The 17311-nt window shown below is 53.9% G+C and overlaps 6 protein-coding genes across 6 annotated transcripts; 2 read left to right on the forward strand and 4 right to left on the reverse strand.

Annotated features, from left to right (window-relative positions):
• Nucleotides 1–2000: 2000 nt before the first annotated feature.
• Nucleotides 2001–2530, reverse strand: COCCADRAFT_7571 (uncharacterized protein; the record flags this gene model as incomplete). The annotated part of the gene is made up of 2 exons (XM_007717118.1): nt 2001–2121; nt 2172–2530. 2 exons carry the CDS (start codon nt 2528–2530, stop codon nt 2001–2003), a joined length of 480 nt encoding a protein of 159 aa, XP_007715308.1.
• Nucleotides 2531–4169: 1639 nt separating this feature from the next.
• COCCADRAFT_28722 (uncharacterized protein) lies at nt 4170–5438 on the reverse strand (the record flags this gene model as incomplete). Its single annotated transcript, XM_007717125.1, has 4 exons — nt 4170–4622; nt 4679–4759; nt 4924–5225; nt 5264–5438. The coding sequence occupies 4 exons, from the start codon at nt 5436–5438 to the stop codon at nt 4170–4172; spliced, it is 1011 nt and encodes a 336-aa protein (XP_007715315.1).
• A 531-nt stretch (nt 5439–5969) lies between these two features.
• Nucleotides 5970–6185, reverse strand: COCCADRAFT_104108 (uncharacterized protein; the record flags this gene model as incomplete). Its single annotated transcript, XM_007717131.1, has 1 exon — nt 5970–6185. The coding sequence occupies one exon, from the start codon at nt 6183–6185 to the stop codon at nt 5970–5972; it is 216 nt and encodes a 71-aa protein (XP_007715321.1).
• Nucleotides 6186–10124: 3939 nt separating this feature from the next.
• On the reverse strand, nt 10125–10940 carry COCCADRAFT_28723 (uncharacterized protein; the record flags this gene model as incomplete). The annotated part of the gene is made up of 1 exon (XM_007717126.1): nt 10125–10940. One exon carries the CDS (start codon nt 10938–10940, stop codon nt 10125–10127), a length of 816 nt encoding a protein of 271 aa, XP_007715316.1.
• Nucleotides 10941–11531: 591 nt separating this feature from the next.
• COCCADRAFT_28724 (uncharacterized protein) lies at nt 11532–12473 on the forward strand (the record flags this gene model as incomplete). The annotated part of the gene is made up of 3 exons (XM_007717127.1): nt 11532–11735; nt 11796–12272; nt 12309–12473. 3 exons carry the CDS (start codon nt 11532–11534, stop codon nt 12471–12473), a joined length of 846 nt encoding a protein of 281 aa, XP_007715317.1.
• A 577-nt stretch (nt 12474–13050) lies between these two features.
• Nucleotides 13051–15736, forward strand: COCCADRAFT_104105 (uncharacterized protein; the record flags this gene model as incomplete). Its single annotated transcript, XM_007717132.1, has 3 exons — nt 13051–13464; nt 13522–14611; nt 14847–15736. 3 exons carry the CDS (start codon nt 13051–13053, stop codon nt 15734–15736), a joined length of 2394 nt encoding a protein of 797 aa, XP_007715322.1.
• Between the last annotated feature and the right edge of the window lie 1575 nt (nt 15737–17311).

Below are 17311 nucleotides of genomic sequence, written 5' to 3' on the forward strand. Positions count from 1 at the left end.
CCGCGCGCGCGCACGCACAAAACCCCAAGCACCGACGTTTTTTCCCCCCAAGAATATTGTCAGAGGTTTTAAAAGCATTGTATAAGTATGTAGTATGGTTTACTGCGGGACTTTGGGTTTACTAGTTTCTTCTTTTGCTTGACTTGATTTGATTTGATTTGATTTGATTTGATTTGATTTGATTGCTTAATTCCAAAGCTAAACTGTGAAAAAAATTTCAAGAGACAATGTGAAATAAGACTTTCCCTCTCTCTCTCTCTCTGTCTCTCTTTCTCCCGCGCGGTAAAAACAGGCATGCGCGTATAAAATCGACTGAGGATGGGGAAGGGATTTTGAGTCGTGCTCCTTTCTGCTTGGTCATCCCACCAACCCCCCCATCCCCCAACTGGGGGGTGTGTGTGTTTATTTTGCGGCTGGTAAATGGACAAGGGTTCTTGTGCTTCTAGAAGCATGGAAAGGGAAGCGGGAAGAGAGATTATGGTCACGCGATGGGGCGATGGCATGTTTTTTTTTCCGAGGCCCGCGTATATAGCAAAAAGGTATTACGGGACGGGTGGTGGTGTGCTATGGAAGGATTTGGGTTGATGAGGATGGTAGATGGTAAGGGTTTGCTGGTAAGCAGTCAATTTAGATAGGGTTGGAATGATGACGGTGACAACGAACGATGTAATCGCTATGATGAGAAACCGTTTTTTTTGTGGAGATTATCCCGCCTCCAAAGTGGAAAAAAACAATTGGCCGAGGTGTCAAAAAGGCTTGTTGTATTTCTTTTCTTCACTTAAACTCTTCTTGTTTTATTAACTAGCTCTGCGAAACCCACCTACTTTTACTATGCATGATGCGGGTTAGTTAGTGCCAGAATGGGGGCAGTGCTTTGTGGGAAATCTCGCAAGGACGGGCTTGTTTAAGGATAAGGTAGTTTAGAAGCCGTCGAACTGATTTCGAACTATCGTCAAGTTCACACGATACAAGGGACCACAACATGCGCTAGGACGGAATATCCACTTCGTCGTGTCTCTCTATCTCTTGAGTCGTGAGAAGAAGGGCATGGGTCAATGTATTGTTTCGAGAAGCGGGATTGCCCTCAGGATGCGTGTCATGTCACATCATCTGGCCCTTTTCCAATATGAGACTCGTTCGTTCCCTTTTTGGTGGGGAAGGGGGGGGGGTAATGGGAGGAGGGATCGGTAGTTGTGTGGAAAGAAAAGCGACCGAGCTTTTGTTTCATCGCTGGCCAAAACTCTCACATGATGTTACACAGAATAGGTATCACGGCAGTTGAAAGAGTGGGTTTGATGATGAGGGCTCCTGCTCCCAAAAAAGAACGAAGAGAGAAAAAAAAGGTGAAGCGGTAAATTCCCTCAGCAAATAGCGCAAACACGGTCAAGGACCACCTATGACTATGTTCCAAACCGGCCCTATTATTGCTGAACAGACAACAAAAAATCCCCCGGGCCTCGCATTAGAATTAGGGCCTTTTTTTTCGTTATTGAACAAGCGGACGCTTTTTTCCAACGTTCCCAGCTATACGGAAAGCTTGCTTTTTGCCTGTATTGTACACGAGTATGCGGGCACACCGGACTGTCAGGTACCGAAGAACAAAACAGACCAGTAGCGTTCTAACCTAAACGCGTTGCACTATCTGTCTCCCTCCTGAAATATTACTAACGCATCACCCTAACGCATAGCTTGACTGACCGCTTTACTGTTGTGATAATGACAATTAACCAGCCCGTCTACTAGAGTCGCCGTAAAAAAGCGATGACTGTGACATTGTTATTGCTTTGAGACACCGACCTCACTCCTCATCGGAGTCGTCTGCGCGACTTGTGTCTCATACTTCTCGATTTGGTCAATTGAACTGAAATGCAAGGTGGAGAGAGAGGGCGCGCGCGTATGTGTGGGTGCACGGTGTTTGTGTGTGTGTTGATGCCCACCGCATCTTGTCGTCTTCATCGGCGCGAATAGAGCGAGAGAGAAAAAGGGAGGGCGCAGGAAAATCACTTGGTAGTCGGTGCGATTTCTACCAAGTGATCGACCTTGGGGCTGGACGGCAGTTGAGTAGTAATCCACTGGGTAGGGTGTTGGATGGTTTGGGAGGCGCCAAGTTTTCTGCGATCGCTAGCCCTGATGATCAGATTCACAGCCAGCATGTGTGTGTGTACGTGTACCCTTCTATTCCGAGTCCGTGTCCGTGTTGTTGTGTGTTTGTGTGGTGGAATATGCCGGAGCGACAACGGTACGGAAGGGCCGGATTTGCAGGTGGCACGACTCGGACCATCCGGCCAGTGACGATTGTGCGCCCGTTTGAGCGACTGAGAGACAATCGGAACTCGGTCCTGTAGGTTGCGCCGAAATGGCCGACACGGCGGTTGGGAGAGGGAAAGGAGTGGAAGTGTCGCCGGGCTGTCCTGGCGTTAGGTATAGGGGGCTTCTGTCGTGTTTCACCTGGAAAGATCCGTGACAGGGTATGCACGTCGACTATTGCGCATTCCGTAAAGTCCAGAGAGAAGTCGAAGTGCTTGTGCATTATGATTGTGTGTGCGTGCCCCTCTCTGGACATGGATGTCGAGTACATGTGTTTGAAATGCGTCGAGGCGGGTTTGTATTCGGTGCGACGCGCAGACAGGACGGCACAGCACAGTAGAGGCAACAAGATTTGCTAATGCACCTTTCTGCTGGCATGTGTATTTATTTTTATTCCTGGATAACGTCATGTACGATTTCCCATGTGGGATGCAAGATCAGAGCCAAAGAAGGGTGAGCGACATGTCAGACTGCCCGCTGGCTCAACCCCCGCGTGGAGGGAACGGCATAAGACATGTCCCCCTCAGCCCTACAACGTTCGCGACCATCAGATCAGTAAGCCCTTGCGCGAGCAACCGTCCGTGGAGTAAGCAGCAGGTCCCCCCCGTCAATCAATCGCTTTCGGCCCAATTTGAGTGCTGACCAACTACTCAAACGTGCCAACGTGGGAGCAATCTGGGGTAATAAAACGCACCCATGACAGCGCCTGGCAGTTATGGCAGTTTAACGCGAAAGTCATTGCAACCCGACAAACGGCTTCAACAATCGGCTTTGTGGAAATCTGCTCGCTGGGCGATATGCAAAGTGGACCTGCTACAATCAGGAGATGAGAGAAAACAGGCCTGTCGGACCCGACAAGCTGTTCACCCTCCGTGTTCGGGCTCCGGTGGCCCTGCGTGCATGCATGGTAGGTACATGGAATGCGAGTCCATGATTGCAAATCGCCGACTATCTACCCAGCCCTAGGCTTGGGCTGGCACGAACCAAAATGAAGGCCGCCAGGGGTGGGGTGTTGCGCTTTGCCTCGTTAAGAAAGCGTTGCGGGAGTTCAATGCGATGCGCATTGGCCCGGAGAGGCTTAGTGTCCTTTGTTTCCGCGCAAGGCCCTTTGAGCTTCTTTGTGGGTGGTCATTGGTCAAGTCGTTTGCACGTCGTTGGTCAGGCTAGCGTGGGAATCCAAGGCTGACCAGCAATGGCTGTCCAAGTGGATTTTGGACACATGCACATGGCTAGATACATACTTATGCAGCGGGAATTGCCTCTGTACTCGGCGTACACAGTCCGCGGCGGCTGGGTGTAGACGGGACGTATATGCAAGACGGTCTAACGCCTAGCGTCGCGTCAAAAATGTCTCCAAACTTAATCAGGCGGTGTCGAGATCGTGAATGCGTGCCAAGATGGAATTTTAGAAGGTGGAATTTCCGACAGAACGGCCGTTGAAGACAAGGCAGAGGGATGGATTGAGTGCTTAGCGGCTTGCGATAGTTACCGGCGCTAGGGGATGGGACCAAAGCTTCCATGGCTGTCAGTAGAGAGGTTTTGCAGCGTGCATGTAAGTAAGCAGGCCTGTACAGTATGTAAGCACCTCTGGCCAGCCACGCGCTCGGAGCACCAACGACCGGGGAGGTATACAGACTGCATGTACCGATGTATGTACGTACATACAGGCTGGACATGTATACACAGTGTATGATACATGGTGTACTTTGGATGACTGGCTGCAAAAAAGGTGGCACCACCCGTCTGTTTTGAAATGTGACCAAAGACGTGCTGTGTCATTCTCAGCAAGCAAGCGCGACGAGAGCAGGACCGGGGAGCAGTGACGTGCAAAGTAGTGGTACTTTAGTCTGTCGCCCGCGGCCTCAGGTGGGTGTCGTGGGTATCGTGGGCAGTGGGCTAGAGAGCGGTAGGTAGGGTGAGTCTGGCAACCAGGTACAACCTCGTAGACAAGGCACGGTTGGACCCGCGAATGATGCCTGCGCCACCACATCGTTGCACGCTAGCCAGGCCGTGCTGCGTCCAGCTGCGCCCCTCGGAGCCAGTTCCGTGCCGCGTGTGCGTGTTGCAGCCTCACGTGATCCTAGCCGGTTCCCGAGTGCCCGCCAGGTCCTTGTGGCTGCCTTCATCTGTTTCTGGCATGTTTCGCGCAGGCGGCCCTCTCTGTATGCCCAACCGCCATTGCACACCTTCACCTCCATCGTGGGGCCTCGCGGGACAGTCGGCGGCCCCCCACGTTGATCCGTTGTCGCAGTCGTTGTCGTCGTGCGTGTGTGGGTGTGCGGGTGCAAAGTGCGGCTGGTGGTGGTTATTTTGCCCTACACCGAGTTTGCTAGGCCCGTTCTAAATCAAAGCATCCACATGTACTACTTACTCTCCCACCACTACTGCTAGTACCATCCATCATATTGGCTTGGACGCTCCATGGCGCAGTCGCTTGCCCCGCACCCAGAGGCTGAAGAGGCACGCGTAGCAAGCGAGCATTTTCGCACCATGCTTCCACTTCAGGACCCCGAGTAGCATCTATCCAGACCTATTTGCGTCGCCTTGGGCCAGAGATGTCTTGCTGCTTGCCTTCTTGCTCGCTCCTCGGCTTGCTCGTGGCTACGCTGCACACACGCACATGTGATTACATCCGCCCCAAGCCTCATGACCTAGCAGCTGAGAGATAGGCGCAATCACAGAGTCCTCAATGGCTGCCACGAGATGCACCATTCTAGACCATGTTGCCTCTTTGAGTTCTGATTCCGACTGGCGACAGCCATCCCACCATCTGATGACTTGCATCCTCACACCCGTCTGGAGGGGGAGCAAGGGGTGACGAGGGGGGTAGCGCGGGGTAAGTGCTATGGTTGCCCACCCATTGCCATCTTGCTCAAAATTCGATAAACCCTCGCTTTTGCGCCGTTGTACATGCTCATCTTCATAGAGTAGTAGCAAATGCCATCTCATTTCCCACGCGATGCACCGAAGGCCATGCTGAAAGAATCTTGATCTCTTTTTCCCACGCCGACCCCTGCCCTGTTCGTCACATCTACTGCACACCACACTGCATTCCCCGCCCCAAGTCCGCTTGCCAAATCTTGGTAGTGCAAGGCTGTAGAACACTTGCACTTGGAGCAAGGGTCAGCCATGATGCTGCTTCCGCTGCTACCTCCAAATCAGTTGCGCAACCACTTGGCTACGACCAGGCATGGAATGCTGGACCAATGATGGTTCGGACTTTAGACAAGGACGAGCCCGATACTCGTGGTGCCGGCGATAGCGATATGGCGTTTACAAGTCCGCCATGACGCACATCGCGCTGCAACCATCTCTCCGTCTCAGACACTCGACGGCCGAGAGGCGTATTGTGTGTATCCAGAGGCGTGGCCTGGAGCGTGAACTTGCACACAAGTGGACGGGCAACATTCCACGGACCAACACGCCTGACGACACACGTAGCAGCGCTGTTGAGCGACATTGCCCGACCATTCTGCGGGATTCTGCTGCTTTGTCACCGGTCGAGAAAGAAGAAAAAAAACAAAATGCACCACGCGCAGCCTCGTTCAGTAGGTTTCCGTCTTCAGCCCTACTGTTGCCTTGAGCGTGACGTGCTAGCAGCAATGCGCAAAACAAAAAGGTAGGCAAACATGCGTCACAGGCTGAGTAATTCGCCTAGGAGCTTAGGCGACATGTAGTAGGATTCCATGTGGCGTCCAATAGCATGCGAAGCCGTAATACCTTCTCACACTTGACAACCCGTAGGGCTTGACGATCCTGACTCGGGCTATCGTTCCCTCAAATTTATGCTCCACTATAAAAGTATAGGTTCTGCAAGACGACGGAAATAACCAAAAGCCGGCCTGGTTGCGATAGTAGTCTGAATCTAGAATAACCATGTACATGAGTATGTATGTATGCATACACAACGTTGGTGAGGAGAATTGGCTCAACCGCGGCATTGAACAGACAACGTTATTGCCAATATCTGCGGCAAATGTTCCTGCATGGGTTGTTGAATTCTTGAGTGGGGTTCTTTGTTTTCGCTTGCTGGTTTGGTGTGGGATGACAGTCGCAACTTGTAATGACAGTGCAAAAAAGAGCAAGACTTGGCCAGTTGCCGATGCAAGCCACTTCGGCAGCCCACCGTCTTAGTCATGGCCGTGTCCGCTGCAAGCGCAAATGTGAAATTCCCACAAACTATGCACAGCATTTGTCAACCGCGCCATGATGCGATTTTGGACCCCCGAAACGCGTGAGCGGGCGGGCCTGCCTGTGCCGACGCCCGATGCTCGGGGTGTGCTTCATTGGCGTGCTCGCGTTGAGCGCGCTTGGTGTTGGCAGTGTCCGAGTAAGTAGTGTGTAGTCGTACACAATTGCCCTGTCTTGTGTGTCTGGACTCGAGCCTGTGCCGAAGAGACCCACTTGCAAATGTGACTGCACGGTGCTGCGTCCTCGAGCACGCTATAGTGCATGCATGTCTCGAAGGAGCGCACCACCCCGTCCCAAAGGGCCATGATGCGGCTGATCGAGGCCTTGATTCTGCCTTGGGGGCTGCAACGTGACGGAAACAAGAATGTGATGCGGTTGCGCAAATGGGCAGCCGCCAAAAGGTCGAGGGCCGAGACGCTCTGCTGCCAGACTGCCACGAGGCCTGACTATCCCCCCCGGTGCGGATGCACAGCGTTGGCGAGCGTCCGTGTGGCTAGGCGACCAATGGTTATCGGTGAAGACGCTGCTCGAGGCGCCATGGGCGCTTGGTTACTATACACCTCTCGTCTAAGCGAGCCTGCTGCATTCTGCCCAATATGCGACTAACGCCCACCACGCCCTCGCATCCTTCTCGACTTTGTTTGCAAATGACAGTCCGTCTCGTCTACCCACGGCTTGTGCAGAGACGCGGTAGGCGTTCCCACCGCACTGGTCGTGCCCTCCTGCCGGTTACGCCCAGAAACCGGTGAACTCAATACCGTGCGAGCTTGGTCCGTATGCGGATACACGTGTATAGTCTACCCCTCACCTACTAATTCCAGAGAGAGAGGGTGTGTATGTGCGCGTGCGTCTGTGTGTGTGTGTGTGTGTGGTGAACGGTAGTTTGTCAGGACCTTGGCCCAAGGTGCTACTACAGCAACCAACACCCGGCGGCCACGGCAAGAGGGGACTCGTCGCTGGCATGGTATGCTTGACAAAATTACAGTAATGTCAGCTGCTATGTGCCGTAGGGCTATAGGGCTGCAAAGATGCGTTGAGGGGTATGCTGTCGTCAGAACGCTGGCTCGACTGGGTAGAGCGGCCGCTAAATATAGGCCCTACTATGCTCTTTCTCTGCCCCGACGAATCACCAAGTAGCGCACTCGCGGCTGGCGTCATTACCTGCCAACTCTGGCGACAGGATTAGCAGAAGACGCATTTGGCCAGCGGTTAAGAGCCTGTTATGTCAAATGCATTTGGACCGCAATTCGAATGCGAGTAGAGTAGTTTTGTCCACGGCGCCAGCAAGCAAGCGCTCATGTGGCCATTTTAGCACATTGCTCCCTCCCCCCCTCCCCCCACGACTGCGCAGTTTCTCCTCCTTTTGGACAATACTGTGGCCGGGAAAATCTCCAGGAAGGATGCTATGCTAGTAAATGAGGGCCCAGCAGTATGGCACTATACTTGACATGGTCACTCGCGCCATGCCCATCTCCACAGCCTACTATATGGACCTATGGCGCCCAGCGGTGAGATTCGGTCGGAACGCCCGACACAACGGTCGCCTAGGCCTGTCTACCTGTCTCGCTTCTGCTTCCACCCAATCACAGCTACCCGTTGATCCTCGCTAACAGGGCCCGTCGCTGAGCTAGCCGCTATAGGAAAAAACAGGGGTCTTCCAGCCTTACACTCTCACCGTCGGGACATCACCGACTCTGATATCGCGTAGAGTATACAAGACAGTAGTTGCATTTGCGCTGGTCGGCGTAGTTTGGAAGCGGACACGCCGCAAACCGGTGTGGCTCCAGTCGCAAGGCTGCACTCGAGTATTGCTAGTAGATGGATGCGCTTGGCGTTTGTGTCTCCGTACATTAGGCTTCCATGGCATGCACGTGTTGGACTTGCGATAAGTCCGGGAGTCCGGGGGGGCCACATCAGTCATGTCTAGTACCATGACGAGCCAAAATTTGCAGAACACCAAGTTGCACGAGTGAGCAGACGAGACATCCGGCTACTGCGCTAGCTGTCATGGTATTCGTGGATGCTGTCCAAACACACAAGTCCAATTCGCGCCCGGCATGCTCCGCCAGCGGGCAGCGCAGGGCGTAACTTCACCATGATGCGATGCGCAATAGCGTATTTCAAAGCACAAGTGCTACAGCAACCCCCCCGGTGGCAATGCACTGCTCCAAAACATCAAGACACTGTTTGTAGAACTTGGTCGCATCTGCCTCCTTGTCACTGGCCTTGATTCAAATGGCCAGGTGCTGATGGTGCTCGTCTAACCACCGGCCATGTGAAAACAAAAAAGACTTGGGGGTGATACCATGGCCATGGGAGGCAGGCATTTACTGGGAAAGCTTGTCTAGACAACCACAACAGCAGCCCACGTTCCAGTCGATCTACACCCACGATTGGAAATTCTTACGGGTAAATGGTACCATGTCCTGTCCATCGGCGCTTTACAACCACGCCTATATTGCTCTTGAACTTTTGGAACTTTTCAAATGGGAGCCTGTGTTTGCGCACGGGCGATGTTCCAGTATCGTTGGCAGATTGCACAACCCGGTCATTAACTCAACGACAACTATTGCTCCAAACAGCAGCAGAGTGGACCCCATCGCCCGGGCCCAGAGAAACCAGCTCATATGTTTGAGGCAAAGTGCATCCCATCGCCATTCTAGACGAGCTCCATACCCCACACACACGGCCATTGCAGTGTCAAATGGCAGAGCCCTCCCACCACAACCAGCCCACCACGCATCTTGGGAACATGCATGGCTTCGGCATGTACAACAGATCGGCATGACCACATTTCTCTTCAATTGGAGACAATTTTGCTCAGCTATCGTGGCCCACGGACATGTCTCAACTATCAAAGTCCAGCTCTCTAGTCGATTGGCCAGCTTTTTGCCATGATTCGGCCCCCACAATCTCCATGTGCTCGTCGGGGGTGGCCTGAAGTCGGAACACAGCCGCCTAGGGACAACAATGATGGAAGCGCTTCCGCATTAGTAGCGTCTCTCCGAGCCATAGATAGCAGCTGTCGGTATCAAGCCAAGTAGTATGCACAGCAATGGCTGCTACAAAGCACCCTCTTGGCGGGCTTGGGGATAGATGAGGTGAATGGGAAAGCGAGTCGTCGAGGGCGAAGCGGATGAGCCTCGGCCGCTGGGCGTAGGGCGTAGCGTTGGTGGCCAGTACCACGACCAGACGCTAGAGAGATGCCATCAATAGAAAGAGCTGAGGGCGCGTCTATCAGTGTTTCGACATGGCGTATTTGGGATAGTGATTGGCTGATGGCACAATGGTTGATTATTCTCGTAGCAACAAGCTTTAGGCTGAAAAGACCTGGGGACTGTTCGCCTTACCTCACCGACACTGCAGTAAGGTGCTGATGCGGCTGCGGTAGAGCATGGGAGGATGCGTAGGGCTGCTCAAGTGTGAGACGCTTGTTCTAGGGAAATTCTGGGGCTCTTTGCGTGGCTTGCGTGGGCAGTGGGTGGGTAGAGGGGAGGGGGGTTGTCCAACGGTCGACTGCGCAGCGCAGTGTACTAATTGGGGAGAGGGTGACAAAGCAGCCTTGGGTAGTGGTGATGATGGTGGTGGTGGTGGTGGTGCGAGGGCTGAAGTTGGTTGGCGGGGGGCTAGGCTCGATAGAGGATATGGTCGTACACAGCAAGTAGTATGGAGTAGGCTTCCTTCCCTATTCTATTGTCCACGACGGCACCGCACCGCAACGCAACGCAGGCCCAGAGAGTGCAGTCACCGTCGCAGCCGTGGCAGGCAGAGGGAGCTATGCACCATGTCGGCAGCGTCATTTTGGGACGGGCGAGTCGCGGTGAGTCGTCGCAGTGTCTGGAGATTGCGCATGCACAATGTCCTACGTAGGCAGCGCAGAGCTGGTGGTGGAGCAGCCAATGGCAGGTGGGGGGCTGAAGACGAGCAAGTGGGGCGTGCCAGCTCTGCCCAGTGGGCGCTGCACCCACGACGGCGCGAGGCACAGTGGATGGATGCGTGTCTGCTCTGGCTTGCGGCCCCCAGTTGCAGCACTGCATGCAGCATAGCGGAGGTGGAGGCAACGGCTGGCGCGGGCTGGCAGACAGAGAGAGGCGGTCGTCGAGCGTGGCCCCGCAAAGGCAAGCCGGACGAGCAACGCCGTGGTGGTGCTGTGAAGGCTCGAAGCGGACAGGGCCCTCGGGGGGAGAGAGAGAGGCATACGCACGCCGCACGCAGGGACCGAGATGGAGACAGCACACAGACTCGTGCCCAGGGCCGCGTGAAGTTCCGTCAGGCTCGAGCGGCCAAGGGACGTAGGGCTGTCGGCGATGAGCACTGGGCACACAGGGAGGGGGAGGAGGCAGACGCGTCGAGCGAGAGGCGGCATGGGTGGCATGGGGGCGGGCTCGCAGCGCTGAGCTTGACGAGGGGGTCGCTGGGGGCTTGACAGGCCTGACAGCCATGATGCTGATGGTCACCGCTCCCCAATAGCCCGTTTCGGCGCCCGTTGCTTTCAGTACAAGCCCATGCGCCCGCCGTCTCACCCTGCCGTGACCTCAGAAGCCTGCCGCGCCCTGGCCAGCCAAACGCTCACTGGCCCGCTGCCAGCCTGCGCTAGCGCCCATACTAAATTTACAAGACCGCAGTCGGTGAATGTACACCGGCCAGGGTCCCTCCAAACCGTACCAAATTGAGCAATGCTCAAGCCGGCTTCGACAGCCCAGGGTGCCTGCGCTGCGAGGGCCTGAAGCTGGGAACCAACACTAGTCCGTCTGTGCTCCACTCCAACGACTGCGGACGCTTCTTGAGACGGCGAGATAAATATAATGTCCTCCCCAACTGCCAGAGCCTCTTTCATTAATAGCCAGACATCCAGCTCAACCACTGAGTCTTGACATCTTCTCATTCTTCATCTTGCCTCGCCCATAATCCACCATCACCATATATAACATATCCTCCTTTTGAACAACCACCACCACTCCTCTACATCACTGCCTGTGGCTGCCTCCCTTAGCCACACTTTTACCCCCCCACCCACGTCACCTTCTTCCACCATGCATCGACACGCCAGTTACCAGTATGCCAGCCCAGTAGCAACCACTACACGATACTCGGGCACCTCGTCAGCCTTCTCAGCGTCGGCAAACCCCAACGAGGACTGGACAAAGATCTCGGATCTTGCGGAGCGCAGGCGTATTCAGAACCGCATTGCTCAACGCAACTACCGCAAGAAGCTCAAGAAGAGGCTCGAAGACCTTGTGAGTTCCCGTGCTACCGCACCTCGTATAGCTCGGAACAATGTACTGATGCGGGTGCAGGAGCGTCGTGCTGCCTCTAGCTCAGCTTCACCTGAGCAGAAGCCTGCCGAGCTGCAGCCACCTCAGCGATCACCGCGCCAGGAGTTCCCCTCACCATCTTCTTCGGAATCTTCCTACACCACCCCACCCGCCGAGGACCGCATGTTTTCGCACCAGTACACCCGCCAGCTGTCCACCAGCCCACCACCCTTCTCGGTAACCTACTCGTCCGCCTACCCAGCACCAGACGCTGTAGCCTACTCCATGCCCTACTCAGCCTCACCCTACCACACAATACCAACCACACTCACCACCGACATGCCAAGCTACGCCTACCTACCACCGCCGCACTCGTCCTCCTACTCGACTGGACTGCCAAGTCTGGTGCCCGCCATGAAGACCGAGTACTACGCCGAGGAGGACATGAGCCCGTTTGGTGTCGGCTACGCGGCACTTGGCGGGATCGAGATCCCACCACCCCACTCCTATGCACACTCAGTAAGGCTCCCTACACGCCAGCCCTACTACGCATAGACTTCCAGCTCTTCCGCTCGCTGCTGCTCTTCCTTCGCCGACCAATCCACTGACCGGTTCCGGCAGATGACGACGCCACCACTTGAGCACTCGGACATGGACTACCCAACAACACCAAACTCCATGCCACGAACGCCTCCCATGCATCCCATCTCCTCTGTGTAACGAGGGTGCTGTGGCGCGGATTCTTTTACCTTCTCTTCTCCGAGACTTGCAGTCTCCTGTCTTTTATGAATTATTACCCGCTTCTTCTCTTTTTTATTCTCTTGTTTTGCATCATCAGCGTCGGTCGTTTAGGAAAGGTTCCCTCACTTAACCAGGGAGGTTGGGCGTTAAGAGGTTGATTGTCTTTGTTGACAAAGTCTGTTTGGTTACGTACGACTATTACCTTAGATTTCACCATAGGGACGTGAGCTTAGCGCCAGCGCAAGCCTGAGCCACGGTGACATGGCAAATGAATATTATTATTACCATCATCTGATTTTTTTTGTGCATGTGATGACAAGCGATACGTGATGCACGCTCTTGCTCACCAACGTGCGTACATACTTGCAATAGGTATGTTGCGACGGACTGGAATGGTGAGGTGGAAGTGTCACGACCGTGCTCCAGGCGGTGAGATTGGCCTTGCCGCGTCTCGCGACGCCAAGCCTACAGCGACGCGTCGCAGTGTTCCGGTTGCGCGCGCCAACGTCAGCGACAATTATCCCCCCAATTGCAACAACACCACTTGCACTCTTCTATGGCTCCCATTAAACGCTCCAAGGTAGACAAGGCACGGCAATACCTCTCTGGCGGCGCGGTGCTCCGTGAAGACTCGGACGATGAGCTAGGCTACGAGGACCACCCATGGGAATGGATCTACCAGGACAGTGTCGCCGACGATACCCAGCCGAATCAGAATGCGACACCACGGAAGAGAAAAGCAGCCCCCGAACCGCTGGGAAGACACATAGTGGGTGCACGCATGGGCAGTTTCAAATGCAAAGTCGGCGACGCTGTCCTGCTCAAAGCAGAAGGAAACCAAGCATGGGTGGGCATCATCTGTGACTTTTACGAAGACGCCGATGAGGACGAGAAGATGGCAAAGTTCCTATGGTTCTTCTCCGAAAAGGAGATCCGAAACCAGAACAAGAAGCGCACCGATTTCCTTCCTGTGAGCCTATTGACACTTCGTGCACGCATGCCTGCCGACTAATTGCAAAACCAATAGAACGAGCTGTACATATCGGCTGCATTCGACGACAACCCGCTGGCCTCCATCAACGGTACGGCCAAGATATATTCCCTGGAGCGATACCAAGAACTATACCCAACAGGGGTTAAGAAGTCCTCCAAGGACTATGGCAAGGTATTCGTCTGCAGGAGAGGCTGTAACACACGAACGACGACATATACACCCGAGTTTAGGTGGGAGAATATTTACAACAGCGCCGAAGATATTCAAGCCCTGGTCGACCTGGTCGAGAGCCAAACAAAGGCCACAAGGAAAGGTCCGGGTCGGCCAAAGAAGCAGCTGCAAAAGGACCTGGATGAATTCGTGGTTCCAGATGCAGCGCATGAAGGCCAGCCCGAAACTCCGCGGAAGCGCCGGAAACTTTATGATGCGACTACGCCCACTTCGACCAAGAAGAGTCCGGCAGCCCGCAAATTCCTTACCCCATCACACAAGAGAATTGTCGTGAAGAAGCAATTAGAGTTTACCCCCCTGGGGACACGCGTACTCGACCCCTCTACCCTAAATTCGCCGTTCCAGATTGCTCGCAATCAACTCCATGTATCGTCAGTACCGGCCGCCCTACCCTGTCGGGAGGAGGAATTCTCTACCGTCTACAGCCACTTGGAGGCTGCCATCACTGAAGGATCAGGGTCTTGCATCTACATCTCGGGCACTCCGGGCACTGGAAAGACGGCGACGGTGCGTGAGGTCGTGGCACAGCTGCAGGCGTCGGTACAAGCCGAAGAGTTGGACGATTTCATATTTGTTGAAATCAATGGCATGAAAGTTACAGACCCACACCAGTCGTACTCGCTGTTATGGCAAGCACTGCGTGGAGACCGGGTCAGCCCGTCTCATGCATTGGAGCTTCTGGAGCGCGAGTTTTCGACTCCGAGCCCGCGTCGTGTTCCTTGCGTCGTCCTGATGGATGAACTCGATCAGCTGGTTACGAAGAACCAATCTGTCATGTACAACTTCTTCAACTGGCCTGGGCTCCGGCACAGCAGGCTAATCGTCCTTGCTGTAGCCAACACAATGGACCTGCCTGAACGAACGTTGAGCAATAAAATTAGCAGCCGGCTCGGTAAGTTCCAGCATCTCTATTCTACTCCCAAAATGGCCCCACACACCGAAACGCTCTCTTGTTCCTAGCCACATCCACATCCCCATCCCCATCCCCATCCACATTCCACATTCCACATTCCAAACGCGGGCGATCTTCAACGGCGTGCACATCACAATTATGCATATCCATTGCATGCCACGTGACCATTCGTATTGCTTACTGCGCCGGCAAGACTAACACGCTTCCCGCCTAGGCCTGACACGCATCACTTTTCCGGGCTATACGTACGACCAATTGATGCAGATTATTCAATCGCGACTCCAAGGTGTACCAGGAAATATTGTACATCCTGATGCTGTTCAATTTGCAGCCCGCAAAGTTGCAGCTGTTAGTGGAGATGCTCGACGCGCGTTGGACATTTGTCGAAGAGCGGTAGAAATCGCCGAAACCGAGGCCGAAATCAAATCACAGGACCGAGATAATGAAGTCCAGCCGGCTACACCAAGTAGGTCCGGCCGGAACAACAAAGCTAACTTGGTTCCAACCTCGCAGTCAATCACAACTACCGGAGAGCTGGTGGGTCACAGGGCAGATCAGGCTGGGCATTCAGCCCAACGACGGGGCGTAGTCACAATGGTGACGATCAAACAAGCAATCAACGAAGCAACGAGTAGTCCCCTGCAACAGGCGTTGCGGGCTCTTCCGCTGGCTTCCAAAGTGTTCCTGGCAGCACTCTTGGCAAGGATACGTCGCTCAGGTATTGGCGAAGCGGTGCTTGGTGATGTTGTGGATGAAGTAAAGCGATTGGGTCTCATGAGCCAGCTGCGACCTGTCCATGAATACATTCTCGCGCCAGAGAAGGACGATAGAATAGACGGAGGAATCGGCGCGGTGGTGCAGCCATCGACGCCGTCGAAGCACCGTGACGCTCCTAACATGGGCTCGAAACAGTCGGACCTCAAAGCTGCGAGAGCGCTTGGTCTTGCGCATGCAGCCACTGAACTCGCTGAAGCAGGCATCATAGGAGTGGAGGCCCGGCACGGCGAGCGAGTGGGTCGCGTACGGCTTGGTGTTGGCGAGGATGAAGTACGGCTGGCGTTAGGAGACGATGAATCTGTACACGGCTTGGGACTAGGTGCGTGATACAATTCTCGAACCACATCTCCACCAATTATTCTCTGCACAGCGCATTCCTCCGGGTTGGGGCTACTTGTACAAGGATATCTTTTTTTGCTTCCCGTGAACCAACGCCTTGGTGTTTCAACGACCAACAAAAGGATGCGTTTTTTGCGAAACCCTCCCGCCCTGGTCATGTCGTCCTGGGCTCCCTTGTCCGGCTAGCCCCCAGTCGCTGTTGCAATCGACGCGCATGGTCCAATGAGGTACTTCGCAGATCTACCGGTCAGAGTCGAACGGGCCGCCGACCGGGATCAATCGAGCGAATACATTTATTTAGGCGATCTCGTCGTATATTAGCCGTGTCCTAACCGTTGCAAAGCCACAGGTGGCCTGGCTTTCGCATTGCTCGTGAAATCCACTACTTCAATACCATGCGATTGCGTCCATGCTTTACGCCCCCCCTCAAGCATATGCCAACACGCCTTGTGTGCAATCCGAAAAAAAATCGGGCAGGGTAAAACAATGCAATCACACCGCAGATCTTGAGTTTGCCTGCTAATTTGTGCAACGCACACGAGACCAAAACACCACGAATCAGTCGCCGAACTGCTTTCCCTGTTTTCCGGTCTCAAACAGCCACGTCGGCGATTTCACCTTGCAACACATGAGGCTTTGACCCCTCCGATTCGCATGCGTCTTTGCCTCCCTCGCATTCACCACCAAACCAAGAAGGCGAAAGAAGAAAGAGAGAAAAAAAATACGCCGCAAGTCCAAAACACCCCAATATGCCGTTGATTCAGCCCGACCCTTTCAACCCCCACTCTTTCCACCCCCAAATCCCCATCCTTCCCTCTTCCCACCTAGCCTTCCCGCACCAAACCATCGAACCACGCGCCTTAAATCATGATCCTATTTTTTCTTCCCAGCCTTATTCAAGTTACCCCCCCCCTCTCCCTTCCATAAGAACCACTAACTCACTATATTAAAACACTAGTTTTAAAAAGGGAAAAGAAACATCATGCCATATTCTTTTTGGACACCAGATGACCTTACCACCCGTTTATCATGACCCTTCTTTTTTTCGGACAAAAAAAGAAGGTGCAAATAATCTAAACTGTTGTTCGGTTCATGCAAGTCCGTGTAGCATAAACAAGGATGAACCCTTTTTTCTTCTCTTGTATTCGCTTTTTCATCGCCCGTTTCATATATCTACTTTACTGCCGTTTATATACCCAATCTCAACTAAGTAAAGTGAAAAAGTAAACGAGAAGAAAAAGAGAGAGAGAGAAGCGGGTAGGGCGAAACAGCCACACATTGCACAAGCGGGAAAAACGGATAATGCAGCCAGCCGCTGCTTGTGAGCATGGGTCTGGGGGGAAGGGGGTCCAGTTTTATCCCGTCTTTCTTTTAATACTGCATTTGCTATGTGTACTATGTTTTTTTTGGGAGGTGAAGGGTTGAATGGATTAGATTAGTCCAACGGGAAGGTGGCTCGCAAGATACCGAAGAGCAGCGGATCGGACTAAGCTCCGGGTTTCCCTATACTCTAACTAGCTTTTTTGGGGAGGAGCGGTGGGAGGGAGTTGCTATATGCCGGCG

Source organism: Bipolaris zeicola (assembly GCF_000523435.1).
Source record: "Bipolaris zeicola 26-R-13 unplaced genomic scaffold scaffold_166, whole genome shotgun sequence".
In the NCBI taxonomy this organism is placed as follows: Eukaryota; Fungi; Ascomycota; class Dothideomycetes; order Pleosporales; family Pleosporaceae; genus Bipolaris; species Bipolaris zeicola.